The following is a 10871-nucleotide window of genomic DNA, read 5'->3' on the forward strand; positions in this document are numbered from 1 at the left end:
GTTTCTGGTGTCTGAGCGTGAAGCACACAGCGCCTCGTGTGTCCATGTGATTCTTCATGCCTGACTTTACCTGTAATGTCTTTAATAATCAATTTTAACATGTAGTTTTGATATTTCCCCTGACTTTGACATCCTAATTTTCTTTCTCATAGTGAGTTCTACCTCCACTGAGTCAGACTAGAGAGCAGTAACTACAAGGGAATAAGAGGGTAAAGTTTTACGGTCTTGAAGTTATTAATCGACAGCACAGACTTTGCACTAAAACATTTATTTAAATTCTGCACTCAAATATGTTCTTGCAGCAGCTCATATGATTTAACGAGCTCGTTTAAAAATTATCTTTCAGTCAAATAACTGATTTAAACGTTGCTTAATCAAATGAAACCAAATGAACCTCGATGCTCAGCACATTCAGTCTTCTAAAGACTCATTTTAACTGGCAGTTCATTTAACAAAAAGGTATAATTGTTTGGATTTTTAGGAACATCTTGTCTAAATTCAGATTTTTTTTTCTTATTGTATTTAACATTTCAGGACAGGGTTTGATGTTTCAGTTTTTAAAGCCATGATCGTTTCATTTTACAGTTACACACCGGAAATAACGACCCACCTCACGTCTCTCCTGCAGAGTGTGAGTAAGAGTCTTTCGTTCAGGGGCTTTTTTCTGATGAAGGAACCTGTTTGTGTTGTTTTGCTCTGCAGGTTTCGCTCTGCGCTGGAGCGTCGTGCTGCAGGAAGTCGAAGACGTGGAGGTGGCGGGTATGTGGTCGGCAACAGAAAACCGCAAATAATGCAGCCGAGTAGAATATCTAATAATCATGATGGAGTACAAAGTAACGTTTAAAGTGCATTCAGTCGAGAGTTTTCTGTGACTTTGGCACCTTTTTTTTTTCTCTGCTGTTGATGTCGACAGCTGCAGCGCAGATATCTTCGTCCTCGGGTTTTACAACGCAGGTTTTGACACGCCGTCAGGTGGATTTCGTCATCTTTAGAAGGAGCCAGGTTCACCGTTGCCCCTAATTTCAGTCTCTCGTCTTCTGCTAAATGTAGCCTCAAACAAACGTGAGAGTCGTGTCAAATATCATCTCAACTCTCAGCAAGAAAACCAATTTTTTTTCTGGATAAATTTTTTTATGCAAAAAAGAAACTTTAATTTGGATTTTGGTAGTTTTTTTTTGTGAGTTTTGTTACACTGTTGTATTGGTACTTAGTTAAGTAAAGTATCCAAGTACTCTACCACGGCCCTGTAATAGTCAGTATTCATTTTCCTCTTTGACTGACTGATTTTAGACTTTAGGCCTCGTATATAAACCAAGAATCTGCCTTGTTAATGACGTTAACATTATTGAGAAATGAAGCGTAAAAAAACACCCTGTGCTGATTTAATATGAGACGAATAAATATATGAGGAGTTACGGTATGAAACAAGACAGCTGAGTGCAACTTGTCAAAGCTCATATCGAGTGAATGACATCATCACTGTAGGAGAAATCAGTTTAATAAGCGTGCACCTCACTAGTGTATCTTGCACTTTAAAAGACATTAATATTATCGAGGTATCAGGGTTTTTTAATTACCTCCATGTTCGACAACAGTTTATTTTTGCCTCACCTCAGAGTATTACTAACATTTGCATAATCCAGTTTGAAAGGTTAATTTATTTTAATATAATTATAATAAGCAAACACTGTTCTGATCGGCACATTAAACCTGCAGTGTTATTAAGTTATTTTGAATGCGGCATTAAAGACTAATTTTAGTGCAAATTTCTCGCAATGAAAAATTAAGTTTGTAAGTAAAAATATATGAAGTGAGGATAAAATTATGTGAATTGCAAACAAATGATACTTTACAGTTTTAATGTTTTTAATCTAGAACCTCAAAATTTTGTTTATGAAACCTCTTTATCGCATAACAAATAGTTTCGATCAGCATTTTCTCCTCATTTTCAAACCTTTGAAACTCATCAGTGTTTTCTTATTCCTGGACTGGAACCATCTTATTTTAAGATTTCGTGTCAAGTAAAATAATCTCACTGCTATTAATTCATAATCTCCTGAAATTCTGTGTTTTTTCTTATATTTTGGCCAAGTTTATATATTAAAGCAGAGTGTGTGATGATTACAAGAAAATATACACGTGGCCATTCTGTTACTGACTTAAATAACCATCGAGCTTTGACTTCCACTTGTAAATTCTGCTCATGCAGTTTGTATTAAAATGTAAAGTAGGTTGATGATCTGACTTGATGCAAAAATTCACCCACAGAAATGGCTCCATCTGCTGCACAGTTTCCATACGGCACTTGTAACCTCAGAAATACCTGCAGTCATTTAAATAGCTAGTTAGACATGGACTCATTCATTTACAGCTCTGGAATATTTTACTTTGAGAAACTTTGTTTGAGCTCCCGAAAGAGACGTAAAGTGACAACACAACTTAACGTTTTTGTAATTTTTTTTTAACTTAATTATTGATAAAAATGTGTTTTACATTGATCAATATGACAAATACATGTCGACTGAATCAGAAAAGCGACTGCGTCATGACAGAATAAACACAACTTAAAATTTACATTAAAAAGTACCATGATGGGTACATGCTCATAGATTCATCTGAAAACAGAGCTGCTGCTGTTTAAATCTGAACTTAAACACTCCAACAGCACGCTGACCTCACACACCCTTTCAGAGGAAATGTGGAAAGTCAGTCAGGATTTTGGCATCACAACAAGCAAAACTTCACTATTTCCAAGAGACATTATTCCAGCGTAAGTATGTAGTATTTGGTTATTTTTGGAAATGATTATGTCTTTTTTTCCCTTGAGAGATCTCTTTCTTTGCTGTTTCTTGCCCCATTAGACTTTATTGTAGTGGTGATACCATTTGAGTAAAGTCCCTAAATTGCCAACTACAAAAATAAGACTCCCGTTGAATCAGTCCAGGCTCCATCTCGGCTACACGATGTTCCTCTCCAGCATCGGCTCCTGGGCCAGAATCCGTCTGAAGCTGAAGTTGCTCAGGTTCAGAGTTTTAAAGTCCCCGTCCAGGATCAGCTCTGCCACGGCGCGACCCACCGCGGGCGAGTGCTGCAGGCCGTGGCCGCTGAAACCCGTGGCGAAGTACATGTTGTTGATCAGAGGGTGCATACCGATGATGCCGTTCTGGTCGAAGGTGTTGTAGTCGTAGAAACCTGCCCACGCGCTGGTAACCTGATCACGAGGAAGAAAATAAAACCACTGAGACGTCTGCGGACATGTCTGATTATTATATGTTGTTTTTATATGAAACCTGCTGTAATATTTAAGTAATATCAACCTGAACTGACCGGGCCCTGACGGTTCAGGTTGTGAATTACAAAGTCACTGAACTATGTTCAAACACTTCAAACGTGGAATATAAAAATAAGGCTTCAATTAGAAAAGATGTCTCATTTTGTACGTGTTCATGTGGTTATTACTTGTATATCTACATGATATACTTGTTTATTTGCATACAGAGCAGGGAAGTAAGATCCGATCACCACTGGTCACTGCGATTTTTTTTTTTTTACTTGACAGAAACTTACTTGGACAGAGGGCTGAGACAGAGACAGAAATTATGAACTATTAAATCTAAACGGCTAAATGTGGACGTGCAGATGCTGAAGAAAGACCAGGACTAACTTTAAAATGCTGTAAAACCAGGAGCAGTTCAATGAAGGGGACAATTACAAAGGAAAGTATCCTAACTATACCTTTAGGTTCTCAAACGCAGGAACTCGACTGGCCAATTTGGGCCAAACCTTTTCCTCGAAAAACTGGTGGTCGACCTCCAGATTACTGCTGTCTGGCTCTTCAGCCTGAGGACACACAAACAGAAGAATTACTAAAATCACATGTTCAAGTGTTCAATGGAAATATAAGGAAACGGTTCAGAGATACAACAAACCTCCTCCGGTGACACCCCGGCGATGTAGTTCCCTCCTAAGCCCTCTCTTCTGAAGTAAACTCCCGAGTAATCGATCAGGAAGGGGGTGTCCAGGCCCGGACCGTTAGGACAGTGGACCACGTACACGAACCTGTGAAACAGTTCAGTGTCTTCATCCTCTTACATCCAATATTCTCTCACATCCATCCAAAAAAGCATTTTCTCCTGATTTCAATGAGTTAACTTTTTTATAGACCTGAGCCAGCTGATTTTAAGATTTCTTTTCAAGTAAGATTAACAAATTTGATCACTCAAATTCTCCTCAAATTGTTTTTTGTATTTTGGCCGAGCTTTTCTTTGCTGTGCTCATTGTTACAGTACTGAATTTATTCCGTTTTTATATAATAAAAGATCAAGGGGACACTTGAGAGTCGCTATGAAGTCTGAATAGAAGTGAAGTGCCCTGTATGAGGCACCGCCTTTCAAAGGACACTCTGACAGCACTCGTGTTGTTGTTGTTTTTTTGTCTTAAATGGGAAAATATGCCGCTCGAGTCGTTGGCTGACCTTTTCCGAGGCTCAACAGGCAGAGGAATTCCAGCGATGGTGTCTTTGGGTCCGGAGCCAATTCCCAGCATCTCGGTCAGTTTACCAGAAAAGGCTCCCGCTGCATTCACCACAATGGCACATTCAACCGGCTGGTACTCCAGGCTGTTGGGCATCTGCACCTGCTCGACACAAACCAGCAGCCCGTCAGCCACAACTAACACACACAGAACTACGGAAATATTGTTTTCAGTCATGGCATCTGATCCTCTAAAATAAACCAAAAATAAATATCTGAATGGACGGGATAGATTTAAAACCCCTTTTAGGTCATTTTAGAGAATGCAAATAAAATTAATATAGGGTCCGCATATTCCCGCTTGCAGTTTAAATTTTTTTCTCGACCTCGTTCCTTATTCTTCTTTTTTTTTTTTTTTTTTAAATACTTTTTTTGGCGACTTTAACATCTTCAAAAACTCATGAAAGTTGGTGCCTGACGCAAGTTTCATGAGGTTGGAGCATTGTTTGGACGACATATTTTTTTTAATCATATTTTGGGAGTATCATCTGACAATGAAAAAAAAAGTCACTATTAGACTTTTGCATTTTATAATGCTGTCTAACTCCTGGGAAGTTCTCAACCAGAAGGTTTGTGGTTCAATTCCCCCCTTCGTCATGACTTTAAAAAAAATCACAAGTCAGTTTTGACTTTGAAAATGCCTGTCATTTTTTGAACATGCAATAGCATGAATTTTGGGTCACTTTTTGGCCAACACGCCACAAGCACACCGATCAACGAAAACAAATTGCACAGACTAAATTTCAAGTTGGTCCGACAAAATCTGTAGGAGTTTGTTAAAGTACAACGTATGAATCACCAAAAATGCCGACTAAATTCACCAAGGTTGCTGTTAATGGTTCAAATTCCACCTTGGCCTAAAGACAATGCTGAAGATTGGTGGCGCAGTGGTTAGCACTGCTGTCTCTCAATAAGCAGCGTGAGGGTTCAATTCCCCCCTTTGTTAAGACTTAAAAAGAAAAATCATGCTATAGCATGTCATCTAAATTATTAAAAAAGTCATACTACAGCAAAAAGTGACCTAAAAGTCATTTTTGGGTCACTAATGACCTAAAAGTGACCTAAAGTGACCATTTTTGGGTCACTTTTTGGACTAAATTTCAAGTCGGTCCAACAAAATCTAAAGGAGGAGTTTGTTAAAGTACAACATGTGTGAATTGCCAAAAATGTCGACCAGATTCAAAATGGTGGACTTCCTGTTGAGTTGACGTAATGGTGCAATGCAACTTTTTTATACATCCAGGTGTGATACATGTCCACCGGATTTCGTGCATGTAGGTAAATGGAGCCACTGGGGAATCTGTTTAGGGGGCGCTAGCGAGCCATTTGGCCACGCCCACTCACGACTCCACTAAAATACAAAAATGTTTGCCTGGAGAGATGGTTGTACCAACTTTCAGGAGTTTTTGAGTATGATAAAGCCGCCAAAAATATAGTCGTTTACGGAGAATCATAATCGCTTGAATAAGAATAGGGCTTTCACACCTTCGGTTCTTTCTAGACTGGAACCAGATGATTTTAAGATGTTCTTGTCAAGTAAAATTAACAAATTTTATCACTCAAATTCTCCTCAAATTCTGTTTTTTTTTTTCTTCCTGTATTTTGGCCAAACTTTTTTTTACCTGAATCGGGGAACTAAAGACGGGATGTATAACAGATTTAAAACCCCTTTTAGGTCATTTTAGACGACACAAATAAAATCAACTTAATTTCATAAGTGCTAAATGGACCAATACAGCTTTTTCTTTGTATTTGTTGTGGTTGGGCTGCACACTTCAGTTTAGTTTAGAAACCATCTGACAACCGGACAGATTCTGCTTTAAAAAAAAATAAAATAAAAAGAACCTGCTTTGGCCGTGTTACATATGAATCTGAAGCTGCTGTGATATGTTAACTAACATTTAAAAGAAGAGTTCGGTGCCCCTGCATTCACACACGTTGACCGACTTACTTTGGCAGATTTAATTCTCCTCAGACTGACTTCTTCTCCGTCAGCGGTCACCATCACGTTCGTTGAATATTTTAAATCTGGAAGACAAAAAAACAACAACAACGATTATGATCAATGTCCAACGTAAAACTAAAAGACTCGTATTAAATCGCTTCAGAGCTGCTAGAATATTCCTGCTTTTCTTTTTTTAATATATGATGCCTGCGAAGTGAGTAGAAGTAAAAATCCTTCACTTTTATTTCTTATTTATCACGTTTTTTCATAACTTAAATTTGCTTTCCCAGATGTTTGACTGTTCGGTGTGTTTTTTTTTTGTGTCGGGAGGTCGAGACAAACCTGTGACTTCCCCGCAGCACTGAATGACTCCCATCGAGATGGCCTTCCTCCTGAAGGCGTTCAGCAGAGTCCAGGGGTCGAACCAGCCCTCGTTCTCCAGCCCTGCACGGGCGGAAATCTCACAATTTATTTCATCTCCTTCTTGCGGCTCAGTTCTTTTTTCCACATGGGCACCACAGTTTTAATGTCCAGCAAAAAAAAGCTGTAAGAACAGTTTAATAGTTTGTTTTTGTAAATGAAATAATGTCCTTCAAAATCAAATCTTTTCACCCTCCAGGAAATATGTTGTAAGTTATTGTTTTATTTGCACACTCACCGTACGAAGCGAGCGCCACACCCTCGGTGTTGATCCAAGGAAACTTCTCCTTCAGTTGTGTCGGCGAGAGAAGAGAAACTTTGGCTCCAGCGTACCTGGAATCACATCATCAGATAAATTGATCCGACACGTGACCGGATCGATAAATTCTTTCACGGGCAACAAAGAGAAAGTGCCGCCACCTCTGGGTGCTGTAGTTCTCCTCCATGATGTGCGCCACCTTCTCGCTGGCCAGGAACAGGTACCCTGATTGGTTGAACTGCAGGTCCACGGGGTCCTCGTTCAACACGCCGAGGTGATCCTGCCGGGACCAAGAGGAAAAAAGGGAAAGTTCAACATCTGGAGACAAGTTTAATTTAACTCTCATAACTTTCCGTTTAAGATAAAGCTGATTATTCTGTGTATTTCTAATCTGGGACCATCAGACATCAGGAAATTAATGATCCCAGCCAAAAAAATAAATGAGATACGTGTTAATTACTGAGCTTTAGCGGTACAGGAAGGCGGCTTTCTATTATGTAAGGAGCGGCTCTTTTGGCCTCCAGGTGGCGCTTTTTGTTCAGTGTAAGTCCACTACTACAGTGTGAAAGTCCTCCCACCTTATTTTAAGACCATTTTCAATTAGGTTGTAATATTTCCTGTGTGTAATTACAGAGATTATTGTTAGTATCAACCAGAAATATTAAGTTTTTGGTCATAAAACATTACCTCATAATAGAAAACTTTAGAGGATGCCATTAATTCTTATATTTTTAGCAACTTTATCGTCTGTTTGAATGGTTTGCAGCCTCTACACTAGTCTCATTCTACAGAAATAATCTCAAATGAATAAAGAGCAGAGTATGATGGCAGCATAAATAAAGACAGGAGTGAGTTTAGAGTTATTAATGCTGTCCTGCAGCAAATATTGACCTCAGCTTATCTAAAAAGATAAAGAACGTGGGCATAAAATTCAGTATCAACTATCAGTAGTGTCAATATTATCAGTCAATATTGATCAAACCTCAGCTGATGTACAAGCTGTTCTCGCTCCCATAATAAAACGCTCTGTCACATTCAATGATTTAAAGGGCCTGTCATTCATTTCCAGTGTGCAGCACCTACATTGATGTTCCTCATGAAGTCTGCGGAGGCCAGGGAGAGGTGGATGTTCTCCGGCAGGGAGAACTGCTGCCGGATCCCCCCGACAGACAGCACCGTGGAGGCCTGGGAGTACTGGAGGCAATCCCAGTGAGGAGGAAAGCAGTTAATCAATATGTAGATGTTTTGTTTTTGTTTTTACAGTAAAGTCGGATAGTCTGGGCATTTTTGAAACATTTTGGATTTACTGAATTGCAGAAATATGTACAATTGTGCATGTGAAACTATTACACAGCAGTAGTGATGACCACTGGGGGCCCCTTTACCGTCGGGTCCCTCTCCACAACCACGACTCGCACCCCTCCCCGCACGATCTCCTTCTGTTTCAGCCAGTAGGCGATGGACCAGCCAACCACGCCGCCTCCAACGATCACGATGTCGGCCCTCTCCGGAGGAAGGTTGGGGTTGATCTGCAGGGGACTCCAGCTGCTCCCAGGCAGAGCGTCCCTCGCCTTCTTCCTCATGGCCGCCAGGTGGGTCTCCAGGTCTGAGGCACGAAAATCACAAACTTTACTCTGCACCATCATTATCTTGCAGTTGTTGACTTGCACCTTAAAGTTGAGGGTGTTTCCTGACACTTTAGCTACTACTCTCCAATTCGGCATGCAAAGCGATTCACTTTCATGCAATTTAACATGCAAGTGGGCCAGCTTGGAAGTTTTCTGCCAAATCAGTCAATAGTATAAGTAACTATCAGTGCTTTTGTTTGGAAGATTAAATGCATGCCGAATTAAAGACAGGCTTCTAATAGTCCATTATAACGTTTTAGATAGGTCATAAAAGTTACACATTTATAAATAGATCTTTTTTTATATATAATTTTAGTATTTCTGAATGGCTTGTTGACATGCCCTTGCACTTCTCCCCCACCACCTTTAAAGAAGTCATTTCGGAGAGGTCTGCCGGTGCTCAAGCTTTGGCATCTCGTTGAATGTCCGTACGGCCATGCGTGTCGTTGCGTCTCCCGGGTGGAGGTGAGCAGTCCGGGGGCCGTCCGCGCCTTCACGTGCAGCCGCCGCCACGCTAACATGGCTCCGCTTAACTCGCGAGCTAAATTGGCCAGTCGGCTAATGCACACCCTGCAGACCAAAACAAGAGCAGTGTGGACATATGTTCATGTCTCCTCTTGTTATATGCGCAACCGGATCTGCAGCGAGGTCATAGAAAGAAAACACAAGTTAAAATGAACATTGAAAACCCAGAACGACCGGCTTAACGGCGCTATCCTTCAAAATAAAAGCACCAGTTTGGAACACCGGAGAGGTTCGTGAAATGAAAGGCACAAATTAGGGGTAAAATTAAAAGATAACTCGCATTAATGATTTAAAACAGAGAAAAGCAACACATTACTACTTTAACAATGAATGTAGTATTCAAATTGTTACAGATTGACTGTTATATAAAGTTATGAATTCGTCTTACATACAGTATATGTGTCAGAAATACAAACTGAGCCTCTTATTGTTTTTATCCTTTTATTTAATTTTAAGTAAATAGAATAAAAACAAATTTCAGCCCTAATATTTTTGTAGAGACATTTTTGTGGTTTAGGTCTTCCCGGATAACCACACAATATATAAAGATTATTCCTGTGTAATAATAATAAATATATGTTTGCTAAGGGACATGGGAATTTAAACGTATACTTGTTTTTTTTTTTTAAACTCCTTCACTTACAGATTACTTTTCTAGAAACACATTTTTATGATTTGATTCTTCATGATACAATTTTCCAGTCCTTATTTCCTCATACAGCCTATCTTTATGTCAGGTATTGCAGGTCGTGTCTTTGTCTTGATAAATGTTGGAGGACGATGAAAATATGGACGATGTCGGGAAATGAGTCCAAGATTTCACTGTTTAATCCAAAACTTTTACACGCTGCGTATTTATAAGTCTTTTACAACGTTTGAAATTACACCAAAACCAAGTGATTTTATTTTGAAAACTGCTGAGGAAACGGTAGTTATACTCCTTGTGACTTGGATTGGTTAAAAAACAAGAGGCAGCGGCTCGTCACGTGACAGACGAGCACCAATCAGAGAGGAGGGACGACCCAGCGTTTTCTGTTTTTATTAGCTGCCTCACTAATTATCAGGTATTCAAACGATTTTGTTGGATAATAACATAAAAATCGACCTTGTCACAAATGGGTTTGTTTTAAATAATCTAAATAGGCAAAAAAAAATAAAATGGAAATACAAATATATGTTATTTAAAATGTAGTTTTGTACAAAAACATACAGAGCGCAATTTCAGATTATCCAGGCAGTGCCAGTCTTTTATAACACATTTTTCAGACGATCACATGACATCTGCTTGCAAATATTAAATATTATTATTGTGTGGTCCACAAAGTAGATTTATTGATAAATCAGTCAACAGAAATTAATCCAATTAAACTATTTTCATAATCAAATAAGTCATTTTTTTTAAACAAAAAATGTCTGTCAATTCTTAGTTGCACTTTTTCCAACGTGTGATGCTTATCCCTTTTCTATGTCAAACATATTGGTAAACTGAATATTGTTGAATTTGAGAGTGTTGACCGGAAAAAAAACAAGACATCCAAAGACGTCTCCTTAAGATGTCACAA

The 10871-nt window shown here is 39.1% G+C and overlaps 1 protein-coding gene across 1 annotated transcript; it reads right to left on the reverse strand.

The window, feature by feature from the left end:
* Window positions 1–1865: 1865 nt before the first annotated feature.
* On the reverse strand, window positions 1866–9440 carry foxred1 (FAD-dependent oxidoreductase domain containing 1). The gene is made up of 11 exons (XM_069718817.1): window positions 9149–9440; window positions 8542–8762; window positions 8240–8350; window positions 7318–7436; window positions 7136–7230; window positions 6820–6921; window positions 6484–6560; window positions 4475–4635; window positions 3930–4059; window positions 3736–3840; window positions 1866–3211 (listed from the first exon to the last, which is right to left on the reverse strand). Exons 1-11 carry the CDS (start codon window positions 9303–9305, stop codon window positions 2957–2959), a joined length of 1533 nt encoding a protein of 510 aa, XP_069574918.1. The 5' UTR covers window positions 9306–9440; the 3' UTR covers window positions 1866–2956.
* Between the last annotated feature and the right edge of the window lie 1431 nt (window positions 9441–10871).

The sequence above is a fragment of the Brachyistius frenatus genome, unplaced genomic scaffold (genome assembly GCF_029030835.1).
Source record: "Brachyistius frenatus isolate BFR_SWC_R1_liver_20210118 unplaced genomic scaffold, ASM2903083v1 Contig_200, whole genome shotgun sequence".
NCBI lineage: Eukaryota > Metazoa > Chordata > Actinopteri > Embiotocidae > Brachyistius > Brachyistius frenatus.

Coding starts and splice junctions, on each gene's coding strand:
- foxred1 (XM_069718817.1), bottom strand. CDS start 9,305: ATGTTAGCGTGGCGGCGGCTGCACGTGAAGGCGCGGACGGCCCCCGGA. Junction 8,351..8,541: donor TTGTGGAGAGGGACCCGACG/GTAAAGGGGCCC, acceptor GATTGCCTCCAG/TACTCCCAGGCCTCCACGGT. Junction 4,060..4,474: donor CCTGTTGAGCCTCGGAAAAG/GTCAGCCAACGA, acceptor ACTGTTTCACAG/GTTCGTGTACGTGGTCCACT.